The sequence below is a fragment of the Acomys russatus genome, chromosome 2 (genome assembly GCF_903995435.1).
Source record: "Acomys russatus chromosome 2, mAcoRus1.1, whole genome shotgun sequence".
Lineage (NCBI taxonomy): Eukaryota > Metazoa > Chordata > Mammalia > Rodentia > Muridae > Acomys > Acomys russatus.
Genome location: NC_067138.1, coordinates 10,921,168 through 10,938,455, shown reverse-complemented (window position 1 = coordinate 10,938,455; position 17,288 = coordinate 10,921,168). Strand labels below are relative to the sequence as shown.

The 17,288-nt window shown below is 47.3% G+C and overlaps 1 protein-coding gene across 1 annotated transcript in view; it reads right to left on the bottom strand.

Moving 5' to 3' along the window:
- Positions 1–4,069: 4,069 nt before the first annotated feature.
- Znf704 (zinc finger protein 704) overlaps positions 4,070–17,288 on the bottom strand; it is a 165,242-nt gene continuing 152,023 nt past the window's right edge. The window contains 4 exon segments of the mRNA XM_051158296.1: positions 4,070–4,309; positions 5,412–5,512; positions 11,710–11,814; positions 14,737–15,004. Coding sequence (XP_051014253.1) covers positions 4,198–4,309; positions 5,412–5,512; positions 11,710–11,814; positions 14,737–15,004 — 586 coding nt within the window. The 3' untranslated portion in view covers positions 4,070–4,197.

The following is a 17,288-nucleotide window of genomic DNA, read 5'->3' as shown; positions in this document are numbered from 1 at the left end:
TAGGGTTCTTTCTTACAGAGAAATCAAGTTTCCAGTTGGCTCCTGTGCCTAACATGGCCTTCGAAATGACCCACACTCCCAAACGTATCTGTAATATTGACGGGCCCTACCAGTTCCACTCATCTGTATGTATTCACACAGGTCAATGCTACAGCTGATGTGGGTGGTGGAAATTGTACAGGATGTGAGAAAAAAGGAGCACCTTGTCCATTAGAGTCCATGGCAGTGTGCTTCTTAACTGGCCACTAAAGCAAGCTACATGTTGTGTGCAGCTTTCTTTCACTTAGAGACTGCTGTATATAGCTAATAAACAGTTGCCCAAAGGGACAACAAGGCCTCTTGTTCACAATTACATTCAGAGGAAGCCTCGCCATGTCTAGGGATGCCCAGCAGGCTCTGCACCTGTGGCTCAAACATCAGTCAGCTTTAGGCCAGCTACAAAGGGACAGTTATGCGTGGGGTGTGCCTGCTGCGCCTCACAGAAGTTGCCTGTCCAGTGGACATGGATTTGTCTCGAAATGACAGTGTGTTTACAAGAAAAAGACTTGTTCTGACAAGAAGACTTGAGACAGTTAAAAACCTTCCCAGCCTTGGGGCTCTCCAGGTCTGCCTTCGCACATCCTCCCTGTTTCCCTGAGGAAATAACGGGTAGTATTTACAATATTCTGCTCCTATACTCCATGTATTCTCTTACATGTACACTTTTCCTCTCTTTTCTCAGGACCTTTCTCCAGTGGATGCCACCTTTGTCTTGAGTGCAGCTGTACTGAGAGATCAGGTGGACTCTCCCGTGACCTGCTCACTCGAAGCCCAGGGCTTCTGGCAAAAGTACGACGTGTGAGGGTAGCAGAGATGGCCGACTCCCGCTCAAGGCTTCTTGAATTGCAACAGGGAGCTACATACATGTGACCATCTCTGAAGAGACTTCTTGGAGAGCCCAAGGGTTATATTGCCAGATGACGTTCTTTTGCAGCTTGGTTACAGGTGGCAGGGGACTGCCTCATAAGGAGCCTCAGTTGTCAGGCACCCCGAGCCCACTCCGGTTTGGCAGCCCATTGCTTTCTTCCTGGTGCTGGCTTTTACTAACCCACGGAGAAACTTCCCAGACATAAGGTGGCAGAAGGGTGAGCCTGTTGGATGGCCCGGGGACAAGGTGGCTCCCATCTTGTTTCAGACATCTGCAGCAGCCATGGAGGGTCCCCGGCTGAATGGCCCATCAGCGGCCAGCAGGCATGTGCAGGTCTTCTGCTTTGCCTCCTTGACATGCTTCCACGTTGTCTCACTGACTTTCCCAAACTAAGTGTCCACACTCTGGGCAGGCTAAGGCCGGAAACTCTTGTCTGTTGCTCACATTGCTTTCTAGTTGGCTGGAGAACGTCCCTGTCAGTCACTCTGAAGTGCCTTCTCTGGGAGACACGAGAACCCTTTTTGGAGAAAGGGGCATCATGGAAGAAAATGAGTCAGACATTTCCACTGGACAGGAATCCACTGCATTGTCACTCTTTTTGCAGACGGGGCTGTCAGCCCTGGGGATGCGCAGCGCTTCAGCCTAGCAGCCAGCTCGCCTGAGATGGTGATCACCCTTTCTGTCTCTGTTTCTCCACAAAACACGGACACAAAAAGAACCTAGTTTCATGGAGATGGCATCAAATGAAAAGACAGGCTTTATTTGGCACTTTGTTTGGGTCCCCAAATAACAAAACAACTATTTTTAAAAAAAATGTAACTCATAAAAAAAAGGGTAACTCAACAATCAGCAACTGTGTGCCGCAATTCGGAGCTTCCTGGTCCCCTGCAATTACAGCATTCCGCACAGGGGATGGGAACACTGTCCAGAGCTGTACTCAGGGTTTGTCTGTACCTGGAAGCCAGATGAAAAAAGATTCAGTGCCTAGGGCTGGCCTATAGACTCAGGCCCCCAGGTAGGGCTGGAGATGCAGAAGAGCTGGTATGACGAAGGCTTTAGAGAGAACAAGGGGTCCAGGCTGTGTATTTGGTGTCTTGATTCTGCTGACAATGTGCACAGCTGAGCAGCCTCAGCACTAACTACCTGTGGTCTATGGGCGTCAGCCATAGTGCCCTGCTTAAGGACCTCTCTCATGCAGAGAGCATTCCTCCAATCTGAAGTTCTTCAAGAGAAGACGGAGTCAACCTTACATCACTTTAATATTTTGATTCAAGTCTTCATCTGTGATTTTAAAAAAAAAAAATCTGGGAGCTTTGCTGAGGAGGAAAACGTCTAGCCTTAGGTCCATCTACTGTAAGCACATGTTGGACTTGGTCAAACAGTGGACTGTGACAATCTACATGCTGCTCAGGGCCTCTTGGACCAGCTAGAATATCATCTCGCAGCAGCGAGGCTCCAGGAGACAGGACAGAGGACAGGCCTAGGGGAAAGAACTCAGCTCTGCTTTTTTTTTCAGCTCTGCATTTTCAAAGCAAAATGCTGCTTCCTGGTTGCAGGTCAAAACAGCTGGAACAGCTGGAGCGGCTGATGCTAATTATCAACCTATGGGAAACCAGATAAAGCTTTACCTTGAAATAAGTGTTTTAGTTTTATTCTTTTAAATATCTGAAGGAAAAGATCAGGCTCTTTTATCAAGAAATAATCTCTGGAAAAAGCCACATGAATTTAAAAAATAAAATTGTCAAAATACACGAACGCACCAGTTAAGGGTGTTCCACTGCAAAATCTCTCTATGTACCTCTTACATAAAAAAGAGGCTCCCCTGACTACTACATGACTCCTTTCCACTCTGTAGAAAAGCACTGTGTGCAGTCTTTAAACACACTAAACTTTCCTCTGTGCAATCTCACTTAACATTCGGATGGCTGACACCGTGTTCTCCACCCCAGTGCCACCTGTAAGGTGCTCTTACTTTGCACAGGTACAGGACACTCAGCTCAGCTCACATACCGACAGGGCTCGCTGGCCGCACTCCAAGCTTTGCCTCTCAGACCCCCAAGGCCACCAGTGCAGATATTCCTGCAGCTGGAAGCCAGTGTGATCCCCGGCTCTACTGAATGGCGAGAGTCCTATACCAAGATGTGTTTTCCTTTGGGCACCCTGTAAGTTAGTTTTCTGAGCAAATTCTTAATACATAGTTCCAACTTTTTTATAAGGAAAAAAAATCCATATAAGTCATTTGCCCACCAACTCACCTCCTAGACACATAAAGCAAGAACTCTATAAAAGTGCACGCAGAATGGAAGTTGGTTGGCTGCCCTACTGGGTTTTTCTGCACAGACAGGGGCATGGCAGCTGTGCCCTGCTACGAGCAAAGCTGGTGGGCCAGTCTGGTGTTTTCTACCTAGGTGGAGTTGGAGAGCGGGGTGAAAACCCACAGTCCTGGCTACAGTCTTGACAAGACAAAGCAGGGCACACTATCCAAGTTGGAGTTCGTGTGATATCCCTGAAAGAAGCACGGAGGCTTACCAGGCCGCTACTGGTGCCGGCTCGCATCTGAGTTGTGGCTGGGAGAGATGTAGCGCTGACACCGCTTGGGATCCAAGGACGACTCCTGCGTGCTTCCTGAAGTGTCTCTTGGTGTCCTGACCTCAGCTTACGGCTGAAGTCTGCCGGTGACTCCCACTGCCAGTCACTTTTGGCCTTATGCTACCCCGGCCTCCAAGCTAACATCTTTACAATGGTTCCACTTGGAGTCCTTGAAAAGCAAAACAGACACAGAAAAGATACCCACCAGAGTGCAGCTCTTTCCTGAAATATATCATGATCCAGACTGCTCCAAGGAGTCGGAGGGAAAACAGGGAAATGCCTATTCACAAGGTAGGTATTATTCTTTGTACAAATGCTACCTTGCATTGTGTAGCTTATGGGCGTATTGTCTAAGTGTCAAAAACCCTCAAAAATACCCAGTTCAGAAAGCTTATCAAAATCTGGCTTCTCCCTAGGTGAAGTGGGCCTGGTTGGCGATGCTACAACAAGACCAGCAAACAAAGCTGGCTTTTCTTTTGAAGGAAAAAGTCCTTCTTGCTGCTCTCACCCAGGTTCTCAGAGTAGTGCAGGCGATAATTTTTTTTTTTTTTTTTTTTGCCTTTTTTTTGTTTGTTTGTTTTTTGCTTTAATTCCACCAAGGAATTATATTCCTGGAATTCCAGGAAGGGTTTTCCCTGGGCCTTGAGTGGCTTCCTTTGGAAGTCGAGGCAGGAATGGCTAGGGTGAGCCTGACTCCTGGCTCAGTCGATGAACCGCTGGCAGGCCTTCTTCCAGCGGCAGGCAGTGCACCACATGTCCCTGTTTTCCATCCCATAAACCTTGCGGCACTTTTTGCCTTCTCCTCTGGGCTTCCTGTAAGACAGACAGCAGAGATGTGTTCAGGGACAGGAACTGGATGGGCCTTCCTGGGAAAGGGCTCAGGTGAAAAACAAACACCCGACCCAGAATAGAGGAGGTACTCAGGAGGGCTGGGCACTCCCTGCCTACTGCACTTAGCTGCTTCTAAGTTTCATTCATAGAAATGTTATTTGGCCATTTTTGTAAATGGAAGCAAACACTGGGCTGTGGTGATGCACACCTTTAACCCCAGCACTCTGGAGGCAGAGGTGGGCGGATCTCTGAGTTCGAGGCCAGCCTGGTCTCCAGAGTAAGTGCCAGGACAGCCAAGGCTACACAGAGAAACCCTGTCTTGAAAAACCATAAAAAACAAAACAACAACAACAAAAACACAAGAGATGGGGACTGGTGTGGGGTGGATCTGGGGAAGCATTTGCTGTTCAAACATGAGAAGAGAGTTTGGGCCCCTGGAACCTAGCCAGAGCTGGCCATGGCAGCGCGCGCCTGTGATCGGCTGTAATCCAGGTGCTCACACAGCAAGGTGGGGGGTGCAGACAGGGAGATCCCTGCAAACTCCTGAGCCAGCTTGCCTGGTATATAGAGTGGGCGAGCGAGAGACCCTGTCTAGGTAACACGGAAAGTAAAGACAAACACCCAAGTTGTCTTTAAACCTCCACATGTGCACCACGGCATGCATCTACACTACACTACAACCCCGCGTTTTATGTGCCCCCCAATACCCCACCTCCTGCATAACAAACAACAGCAAAAGTAAATAAAACACAGACCTACAGAGAACAATTTTCAGTGTGCCTTTCCTTTCCAGTGTTCAGAATTCTGCTTGGAGGCCTCCTAGAAGACTCACCTGGATCTAGACTAAAGCTAACTTGTCATTCATGTCACACAGAGTTTAGTGGGGGACCATGGTCACCATGACCTAGCCTGCAAACTACAAGTACCCCTAACCAGTTACCGGATAGGAAACCACGGGAATGAAGGAAAGTGCGCTGCACGGATCGGGGAGGAATCTTACAAAACGTCGTATTTTGGTTCTTTTTGCTATTTTTCCCCCTGGGAATTCCTTTGAGGTGAGGCACGTAGCTTCAAGCAATCATACCTTAGGCTGACTGTCCCTCTGGGTGGAGAGGACAGGGCTGTGTGGGCGTGCTGTCTCTGCTCTCCTGAGCCCACTGGGTGATGATGATGTGTTGGCGACACCTGTAAAACGAGGAAAATCAGATTGACGGAGCAGTCCCCCCCCCCCCCCCCCCCCGCCCATTTATCTGGCCTCTGTGGTGTGGGCAATGGTCCTTGAGCATAAAACATGAAGAAGAAAGGCTTGTTCTCAACTGCGCGCTGTTATGATTAAGGTTAAGTGAATGTTAAGGCTAAACTGGCAAGGTTAGGAACTCCGGGGCTGAAAATACAAAGGGCTTGCAGCTGGTATGTGATAGCTGTGCGGACCAGATAAGAAGTCTGCCGACTAATGTGTGACTGTCCTTTACCTCCCCTCAGACCCCAGAGAGTAGGGGAGTGAGCATGCTCCTGCTGGCAGCATCCTCTCATTATCTTCCAAGCTCACACAGAAAGGCCCATGAAGTGATGAGCACACAGTGGCTTTTCCAGCCCCAAGTTCCAAGCCTCTAAATGAATGTGGCCAGGTCTGCTGTAACAACAGCCTGCTGTCCGGTGCTACCTCAGTGTGGTTTGAGGGGTAGGACACAAGCCTGTCATGCTTAGGCAGCAAGCCGCTTACCCGTGAGCCAAGCTTGCCAGCCCTGCTCTCTGCATTTTAATCTTGTGTCTCAAACATTTTGAAAAGTCTACCTTGAAGCATATTTTACTAAGTATAACATATACTTTGTGCCACAGTGGAAAGGACTACGTGCTACCTTTATGAGTTAGCATTCCTCAGTGTGAGCTGCATGCCGGCCCCTGTGCTGAGCAGCACGGCTCTACAGTTTTGGAATGGAGGAGACTGCCTGAGAAAGGTTATATGCTTGGCTTGAGGTCAGAGGTCATGGATCAGCCAGCGGTCTGAACTGTGCCTCCTCCCAGGAGAGCAGTAATATGGATTCATGATACCCGTCTGAATATGTTTAGAGAAATTTCTTTGTGATCTTTCTCTCATATGGACTAGAAAAACACTTTTGACTGGAATAATCTTTCAGTAGCACTTTAAACGCAGTTTCTAGGCAATAAAAAAAAAATGAACCCGAGTGTCTTCACTAGTTACTTTTCTTGTAGTTGGGACAGAGCACGTGACAGACATAACCTGCAGGATGTTCCCCTTGGCTTACAGTTCAGGGAACGCTGCCTGCCATGCTGGGAGAGGAGGGCATGGTGGGAGCCCGGGCACAGCTCAGATTTGCAGTTTGCAAAGCAGGTCAGGCTGGAAGTAGATATAAACTTTAAGATCCTCCTGTGGCAGTTCACTTCCGCCAGCTAGGCCCCATCTCCTAAAGGCCCCACAACTTTCTAAATACCACCTCAAGGCTGGGGCTGAGTCATGACCCTATGGGAGCATTTCACTTCATATCCAAAGCATAACACCACCCCCAAAATGAAGCGTGTTCTCTCTACTCACTTTTTTTTTTTTTTTTTTTAAAGACAAGGTCTCATGTAGCTCAGTCCGTCCTGAAATTTACTATGTGACTGAGGTTGGCCTCGAACTCTTGATCTTTCTGTCCTTACCTCTCAACTGCTGGGACTAGAGGCATCATACACCATCATGTCTGGCCTCCCCACTTCTCCTAAAATTGTATGTTGAAATTTTAAATCCTCAGCCTGGCTGTATTGAGAAGTAAGCCCCTCAAGCAATTAAGGCTGGATGATGTCTTAAGGATAGGGGCCTGATCCAATAGGATTAGTGTTACTAGAAAAGACCACGCCCCCCACATGCATATGCCTTCTCAACAAGAAGAGGCTGGCATGCGTGTGTATCTTCTCTCTGACCTCCACCTGCAGTTCCTTCCCTCTCACCATTGACTGTACGTACTAAGAAAAAGCCAGGTGCAGACACAGTTCCCATGGTGGACGTCTACAGACTAGGAGAAGAGACCTCACCAGATGTAGACATCTTGATGTTGAGCTTGCAGCTTCCAGGAAGCAGACTGTTGCTGTGCAACTTTGACATAGTGGCTTGAGAGGACACACGAAGGCGCCAAGAGCTCTCAGTTTTCAGTCAAAACAACAGAGAGAGGCATTGGTGCGGAAGAACAGAGTAGAGGTGGCCAAGTTAAGGAAAGCGGTTATCAAGTATGGCCTGCTCCTCTGGATTACACCCCAGCCTTTGGCTAGGAAAGCCTGCATGGAGGGGCTGTAACATCTGCAGATATGAGTCTTCATGGCTCTACTTTGGGAAGGGGGGCCCCCATGATGGGACTCGTTAAAGCCAGTAGTCAAGAAATCGGTACAAGGTGAACAAGCAAAGTCTGCAGACCTGGGGAGTGTCCCAAGGTGTCTCTTCAACATCAGAACTCAAGGATGAGGGAGAAAGGGTTCTTTAACACAGAATGACAGCCCCTGGGCATTCGTATGGGAGCACAAAGACAGACGAGATTTTTGTAAAACAGAATCCACTCCGCTTGGAATTTTGAGACAGACCCCCCCTTAATCTTCCTTTTAATTTAAAAATTTGAGAGTTGCTACCTAGAGTCATCATACCATTTCAGAGTGAGGAAGTTCTTGTTCTTAGATTCTGCCTAGCTCCCTGTCTTACGGGGTTTGGGCTAGATTCTGCGTGGCATGGAGTCAGTGGACTGGCTAACCCTGCAGCTATGTGGGACGGGCTTGCGAAAAGTCAGGCCACCTGCAGGACAGCTGCACTGACAGGGGTTCAGAAGCACAGGAACATTCTCAGTGCTACATGCCTGTCTTTCTAGGGTCAAATGAAGCGTTAAAAATATACCCACGCCCTTAAAATAGGAACAGCAAGCTTAACTGCTGTGTGTTTATCTAAGCCCTGGCCAAGCAGATTCCAAACAAGAGAGACTGGGAATTCTCCAGTCTGAGAAACTGGGAATGGAAAGTGGAGCCCGGGAGAAAGCTCAGTTGTTAAAATGCCTGCTGCATAATCATGAAGACCTAAGTGTGGAACCTTGAACTCATGGAAGATGGACACTGAGGCATGTGGGACACCTGGAATAGTGGTGCCACAGGTAGGGGCCAGGCAGACCCTGGAGTCCACCAACCAGCTGGCTAAGTAATGTGTGCTCTAGCTCAGAGGCCTTGCCTCAAACCATAAGGTTCAGAATGGCTAAGGAAAATAACTGATGTCAGCTTCAGGTCCATGGATATGTACCCACAAATGTGTACTCACACACACACACACACACACACACACGGAATAAATGAGAAAGTCTCAGTAAGTAGAATTTCCAGTTAATCCAGATATTGCATCTATTTTCTGTGCAATCTCACTGTTAGAATATCCCTGGAAACCAACACAGAAATGAAACATTTTGTTTAAAAAAAAAAAAAAAAAAAGAAGATGAGGAAGGAGGGGGAGGGCGTTGAGATTGAGGGTAGAGACAGCTATAGTATCTACAGAAGAGTTCTAAGATTTCATTGTTAGGAGACAAACAACATAAGGAATCCTGGCTGGCATCCTACAGAGACATTTAGGAAGTGGGAGGACAGACAGCTGGTTAAAAAGCAGAATGATGCCTCCATGATGGTTTAATTTAAAAAGCACAGCAGAGTCGGGCGGTGGTGGCACACCCTGTAATCCCAGCACTTGGGTCAGATCGCAGAGTTTGAGGCCAGCTTGGTTACAGAGTGAGTTCCAGGATAGCCAGGGCTATACAGGGAAATCCTGTCTCCAAGCCCCAGGCCTCTGGTAAAGCACAGCAGAAGCTAGGCATGGTGGACCCCGAGGCAGGTAAGCAAACTCAAGACCGGCCTGGGCTGTAGTAAGAGTTTAAGTCCAACCTGAACAACTCTGTGGGCTTGGATGTCAGACTAAGAAGCAGAAAGAAAGAAGAAGCCGGCTGCCTAGTAGGAGAGGCCTTCCATTCAGATCCGAGAACCGGACAGAGCATGGTGCTCAGTGGTGAAGACATCTCACGCTGTCCTTGCTTTTATTTCAGGTGAGCAGAATGGCTGGTGTGCTTGGAAATTTTTCCTAAGTTAAGGTCAGGAACTGAGGAAGTGCTACCCTGTCAGCCCGTAGCTGGAATCGGAGCTGGAGCTTTCACTCTGGGTGTGATGGTGGCCAATCTTCACTGTCAACTTGACAGAATTTAGGACCCACATCTGGGTGATTCTGGGATGGCAGCAGCACAGGAGGGTACAGGGAAGAGGGAAGGCCTACCCTAAGTGGCCTGGGCCCTGGATTGCGGGGGAAAAGATGGACGCAGTGGGACACCAGTGTTCAGCTCTCTGCTTTGAGCTAGGGACACAACACGGCAAGTCACTTGACACACATTGCCACAGCTTCCCCACCAAGGCAGACTAAGAGCCCAAACAAAGCCGTTCTTCCTTCAGTTGCCTTCCTTGGGTGTTTGGTCACAGCGGTAGGGAAAGGATCAAAGAAGGCATCGGAGCCTCCTTTTCTGTTGCTGTAATGAGACACTCTGGAAAGGTTTTACTCGGGTCACAGTTCAAGGGGGCAGTCCTCCATGATGGGGACGCCACAGCAGTGGGGACCCGAAGCAGCACAGCGTGTCCACGATCAGGAAGCAGGGTATGATGAGCACGTGCTCTTTCTCCATTGTATTATCTAGACTCGCAGGCAGGAGACGGCGCTAGCCATGGCGGGCCAGTCTCCCCACTTCCATTAACACAAGACAACCTCTCAGCGGCACCTCTCCAGAGGCCCGTCTCCAAGGTAATTCTAGATGGTGTCAAATTGGCCACACCAATCATCACAGATGGCAGTGTCAACTGGCAAACAGCAAGACACTCTGGGATCTTTATGTCTACTACGGGAAAAGTCTCCCAGAGGAAATGGTTCATATACGATGGCCCCATGAGCGGACCAATGTTTACATGGGCCACAAGTAAAATTAACACTAGAATGTCCAAGGTCACTCCTTGAGAGTGGCCAGGGCCACCACTGTTTAGTGGCTTTGGTAGTTATTCCATAGTTATGGTAGTGTTTACAAATCATAATCCGAGAGTATTTTCCAGAAGCCGCTATTCCTCAAGCATGGTCAGTGGGAGGCTATTCACTGAGTCCTTTATGGAGTTTGGTAAATACTCACGGGCAGAGCATGGCACAGCTTACCCAGTTCCTCATCTTTATAAATTCCAGTGGGGGGTATTTACACTTCATGGGGACCTCTGGAACTGGCCAGGGCTTGCCAAGGAAGTCTTTGTAAGTGTAGGAGGGATGAGGTACGGAAGAGGAAGTAAGTTGACATCTGCTATTGTGTGCCTAATTTTGCATCTTATCAGGGGTCAAACCCGCTGTAGGCATGGCTGCTGTGCACGCATGTCTCTTGGTACCCTGTGAAGACTGTGTAAGACCCAGTATATTTTTAAATGAACTGTCGGGGGCTGTGCTAATTCGTGGCAATTCGTTAGAATCATTTAATACATTGGGTTAATTTTATTTACTACCTAAATATGGCCTTTATTTACTTTCAAATCACCTGTCAAAGATGGATTGCTCAGGATTTGACATTAACATGTGATTTCGATTTATTTAATTTTTGGATTTTCAAATGGCATACCTCCAAGACAGTATGTCAAACTAACACAATTTGTGAAGTAATTTGCACTGATAAACATCAGCTTTTCTGTAAGAGGTGTGAGTCAAGCTACTGACTCTTCAGTCTTTTGGAAATATAACTATAGCCACCAACACAAAGTACATTTGCAGCATCGGCAGCTGGCATGCTCTTCTAGTTTTCTAAAATATGAGGAAACCCATCTGAATCACGAGGCACCTTGCTGATGGATCTACAAGCGTCTCTTAAGAGAGGGATGGCTGAGACCTGAGTTTGACTTCTAGCACCCACATGACAGCTCACAGGCAACTCTACTCCAGTTCCAGATCTGATGCCCTCTTCTGATCTCTGGGGGCACTGCACACATGTGGTGCACAGAAATACAAGCAAGCAAAAAGACTCATACATAAAATTTTTTTAAAAATCTCGAAGAAGAAGGAGGAAGAGGAGGAAGAAGAAGAGGAGGAGGAGAAGAATATGCCTTTGGAAACTCGATATGACGACGTCCATCTGTAATAGCATTTGGGAGGTGGAGGGTCAGCAGTTCAGAGGCCATATCTATAGGGAGAAAGAGTGCTGGGCTAGCCTAGACTACTCAAGACACTTCCTCAAGAAAAGAGAAGAAACAAAATGGAGCAGCCTCTTTGGGCATTGACTGCATCTTTTTCATGTCTGTTTCTACAGTTCGTTCTCTGAATGTACACTTGTCTTGGCTCACCTCGCCATGCTTCATGTACTTACCGGAATGCCCGTGAAAGTGACTGGAGGAGACTGCCAGGAAATGCTGAAGCTGCTGCCATTGGGGGTGAACTTAGCAGATCCTGGGATAGTCACTGGGGGTGTGGCCTGTGAGACAGGAAGCAGAAAGCTGTATGAAAGAGTGACTGTCCACAGCATCTTAGTTCTCATTATCAAAGCTGGCCTTCAGGAACAAACAAGGCTGCTCTGGTTACATATGCCTGCTAACAGACAGAGACTAAACACCGTCAAACAGAGTGGCCCGAGAGAAGTCCTTCATACACACACAAAGCAATCTACCTGAGGTACAGGAGATGGCTTTTGGCAGTCAGTATCTGAAATTTAATCACACATATCTGGTTTTAAACACATGCAAGTAATTCTTGAGGACCACGTTAGGAGATAAATACTTAAACAATAAACTTGGAAATGGATACATATAAACTATAAATATCTTAGGAGTGCAACTTAGTGATATGCATTAAAGTTTTGCCCATTGGCCATCTCACATCTAAGGGTTGATTCTAGAACAATGGACACAGTGATGTTCACTGCACTCCATGTCTTATGAACACGCCAGGACTTGCACAGGAGATGGCTTAGCAGGGACCTGCTGACAAGCCTGAAGACACGAGTCTAATCCTTAGGAGCAGAGTAGAAGGGTTTCTGACTTCTACATGACATGCACACACACACACAAAACAAATAAAAATGCAATAAAAAAATTAAAAACTGTAAAAGTTGAATAAATTAATATAGCTGAGATACAAGTCAAGTCAGTAAATTAAGTGACTGCAGTTTTCCTCTCCAGGCTTAGTTGTTTTGTATTGTTTTGTTTTGTTTGTTTGTTTTGAATTACAAATATTTCAGTTAGTTTAGTGGTTTTGTACCCCATTGGGGAATAGTTTGGTAATATACAGAAGTACCCATAAACTCTTCTTCATTCATGTTCCAGATGACTCAGTAGTGATACTTGTAATAATTAAAAGTTATAAAAGCTATAGGCACAGAATGTTCATATAGCCCCTCACACTTTTTTCATGCCATTAACTTTTTAATTTTATTTTATTTCTAGACAGGGTTTCTCTGTGTAGCCTTGGCTGTCCTTGCAGAACAGGCTGTCCTCAAACTCCCTGAATGCTGCAATTACAGGTGTGTGCCACCACGCTTGGCTTAAAGTTTTCTCTTTCTTTCTTTCTTTCTTTCTTTCTTTCTTTCTTTCTTTCTTTCTTTCTTTCTTTCTTTCTTTCTTTCTTTCTTTCTTTCTTCTTTCTTTCTTTCTTGTTCTTTCTTTCTTTTTTCTTTCTTTCTTTCTTTTTCTTTCTTTCTTTCTTTCTTCTTTCTTTTCTTTCTTTTCTTTCTTTCTTTCTTTCTTTCTTTCTTTCTTTCTTTCTTTCTTTCTTTCTTTCTTTCTTTCTTTCTTTCTTTCAAGACTTGGTCTCATGTGCCCTAAAGAAGCCTCAAACTTGCTACACTGCTGAGGCTGCCCCCACCTCTAATGTATATGGACTAAAGGTATGCCATGCTATGCCCAGCTCCACGTGGTTATGGCAGTGGAAAACCACAGCAGATAAGGTCACATAACTATCAGAACGATTAATTTAAGAGTTTCAATTTAATTTAATGGCACACTATAGTTACTTTTTGTTGTTTGTGGTTTTTTTTTTTTTTTTAACATAAAATACATGGGGAATATAATTTCAAGTAAGTTGCTTATGCAGTTGCTTGAGGTAGCTGGTGTTGTGTGAGGTGGCCACACCCTGCATTTGGAGGACTCATTTCTGAGACCTTTGGTTCTGGGGTCCACTCCCAGCTACGGCCCAGTAGGTAGTGTTCAAAGAATTTGCACTTGAAACAAGCTCTCATAGGCTACTGACATTGTTGATTTGGGGAATACTGAAAGCCACTCTCCTATGAGGGGGGTCAGCAATCTACTCAGAAACGGGATGCGGAAAGCCCAGTCACTGCTGCAGAGCTAGCCAAGCAAGGTCAGCTTTTCGTTCACTTTAATTTTTATTAAAAATTTTAAATTAGCCAGGCGTGGTGGCACATGCCTTTTATCCCAGCATGTGGGAGGCAAAGGCAGGTGGATCTCTGTTGAGTTCCAGACAGAACAGCCAGGGCTATATGTAGAGGGGTGCTGTCTCAAAAAACACACAAATACAAATTTTTATTTAGATGTATTGTGTGCTGGACATGGTGTGGCATGGTACCTGTGTGGATGGTTAGAAGAGCGTTCAGAAGTTGATTCTCTCCTTCCACCATGTATGTCCTAGGGACTGAACTCTGATCTCCAGGCTTGGCAGCAAGCCCTATACACAAGCATCTGGCAGGCCCCTTGACTTTATCTTTTTGAGACAGGGTCTTACCCAGTACCCCTTGGCTGACCTGGAACTTAATAACGTAAACCAGGCTGGCATCGAACTCACAGAGATCCCCTGCTTCTGCCTCCTGAATGCTGGGTCTGAAGGTGCATGACACCACTCTTGGCTTCATTTTCATGTATCAGACACTATGCCGGACACCAATCTGAGAACTTTCTTAACTACTCTTAAGGGACTCAATCTGGCTCTGGGGAGTCCTAGAATAGCCTTTAGGGTTGATCACCAAGTTGCCCAGGATGGTCATGGATGTGCCCTGTCACCTAAGCAAACTTCTGACTTCTGATCCTCCTGTCTCAGCTTCCTGAGTGACCAAGAGTACAGCTCTGGGCTGCCAGACCCTTTTTGTTGTTGGTCTGGCTTTAAGGGACTCAGTCTGAATTATACAGCATAGGCTGCCCTTAAACTCTGTAGCCCAGCCCCGCCCTCAAGTTCATGACCTTTCTGCCTCAGCCTCCTTCCTCAGTGCTGGGATTATAGGTAGGAGGCACCATTTATGGCTTGAGATCAATAGGAAAAAATAGGAAAAGCAACTGCATCACTGGCTGCCACAAGCGGTGCTGTTTTGTTCGTTTGTTTTTTTATCGAGTTAACCTGCAGTCCCAGGCCTGATGGCTACTGCTTTTGAGAGTGGACCCTAGCAAGTCACCTGGTAAGCGTGGTCAGTGTGCACGAGGTAGAGGGTGGTGGGGGCTGAGCGGCTCAGCGGCGTCACCAGTTTAGTGTCTGTTTTGGCACAAGGGATTTCTGTCCGGCTGGACTCTTGAACGGGAAACGCAGGAGGTGAAGCCAGGGACTGGGAGGGCGAAACTGGGGCCATGCTGCTCAGGCCTTCGGCCACTGCGTCCGTGTTGAGCTTGATCTCCGTGTAGTAGAAGTCTTCCTCGCCATCGCTGTAGTCAGATTCCCCAGCTCGCCTGGGGCAGGAGAGAGCAGAGCAGAGGCTCAGGGGTCTGTCCTCTTGCCTGTCTTATGTAGACTGCTCTCTACAGCTGGACTGGCCTCCTCCCTGATGGGCGGGTGACACTCAGCTCCCCCACCTGAGGAAGGTTTTTCCATCAGCTTCTGCTGTGGTTCAAATGTGCTCCTCACCAGCACTGTTTGTTAGTAACAGTTAATGGGGAGGAAGGGTCTTTGAGACGCAATCTGAATTAGGAGATGTCAAAGGGATGGGGGGGGGGTGGGGGTGGGGCAGGCAGGCATGGTGGCTGGCAGCTGGGAATGATGGTGCGATGGGGGGAGGGTGAAAGGAAAACACGTTAATGGCTTTGGTCTGTCTGACCCTGTCAGGTTCAGATGTAGCAAGGGGACTCTCACCAGATGCTGAACAGACGTCTGTACTATGATTATAGTGCATAATGACCCAGCATCCAGGACCATGAATAACCAAATAAACCGCCATGCCTTTAACTTATTACTCAGGAGTTATGCCACACCAACAGGAAACAGAATAAGACTTAAGGCAGTCTCCCTGCCACCATCCGTCACCTGCCTACCTACCCATTCATCCATTTACTAATCTGAGAACAGATTACATATGAAACATTCTACCTCCTAACAAGCACAAAGCAGAGTCTATGCCTTGATGAAAATTTTGTTTTTGTTTTTGTTTTTCAAGACACGGTTTCTCTGTGTAGCCCTGGCTGTCCTGGAACTCCCTCTGTAGACCAGGCTAGCCTCAAACTCAGAGCTCCGCCTGCCTCAGCCTCCCAAGTGCTGAGATTAAAGGCGTGTGACACCATCTCCCAGCTTGATGGAACTTTTATAGTCTAGATGTAGAGAAGAAATTCCTAACAAACAGCCATTTAGCATATGAGGCTTGGCTAAGTCCTAGTAAAAAAGGCTAAGCCATATTTGAGAGCCCGGAAGAGAAGCTAGTGGTTGGCAGGAGTACTGCTTTTTACATAGGGTATTCAGAAGTGGCAGGCAAACAGACGCCTGCACACCGGGGCTTTGGAGGAAAGCGCAGGGCCTGCAGGTGGTGGGAATGTGCTTTCACTGAGAACTGTTACCTACAGGTTCCCATGGCTGAACCCTTGCTCTCCAGCTGGTAATCTATTTGGAGAGGTTATAGACCTTTTAGGAAATATAACCTTGTTGGAGGAAATATGTCACTGGGGGTGGTCTGTGAGCATCCATAGCCCCACCCACTTCCTGCTTGCTTTCTCTCTCTTCCTGCCACCTGCTACCATGCCTTCCTGCCCATCGTGGACACTAGCCCTCTGGAACCGTAAGCCAAAATAAACCCTTCTATAACTTGCTTTGGTCACGATGTCTCATCACAGTAACAGAAGAGTGGTTGACAGGCCAGCACTGGATCTCTGAGATGAAGGCTGAGGCAGGATCAGGTAGGGCCTCGCTGGCCTCAGTGATAGAGTTAAGTTTTTATTCTGGAGGTTACAAAAGTGCTGGGGGAGTTTTAGGAAATAAACATTATTTTTAAAGGCTCACTGTGGTTCTTGTCTGAAAGTTGAGAAAGGTGGGAGAGTGTAGGAGAAAAAGCCGAGGATGTGGATCCTGCCGCCTGCCGTCCTGAAGAGCATCAGAGGGATGAGAAACCACAGTCTCCCCCCCCCCCCCCATCGCACCATCATTCCCAGCTGCCAGGTTGGTGCTGGGGACTACCTGTTAGTCTATGTTCCCTCAGAGTGTATTTGTCCCTTGAGCTAACACCTTACTATATTTTTGTAATTTTTTCCTTTTTACCTTTGGTCTCTGTGTGTGGTATGTGCTGGGTGTGCTGGGTGTGCTGGGGTGCCCTGCAGGGTTTAGGGGGCTCTGGAGGTCCAAACTCTGGCCTCATGTATAAAGTAGCATTTAGGGACCATTAAGAAAAGAGTACTTGCTGTGGTCAGGAGAACGAAATCTTTAGCCTGGGTGGAGAACTGACTAAACAGTACAGCTGGGCCAGTCAATCAGGAACTAGCACCTCTGGAAGGTACAATCACTCCTAACAAGGTAAGGGTCACCTTAGCCCCGTTAAACAGGTAAATGGAACAATTATTCCTTTGAAGATTTTGGGGGGTGGGCCAGGATACAGGGTGTCTCTTTAGCTCCAGCTGCCCTGGAATTCACTATGTGGACCAGGCTGGCCCTGAAATCAGAGATCTGCCTGCCTCTGCCTCCTGAGGGCTAGAGTTAAAGGCGTGCACCACCATATCCATCCCTTGAATGAAATACCGTATGTCACCTTCCTGAAAT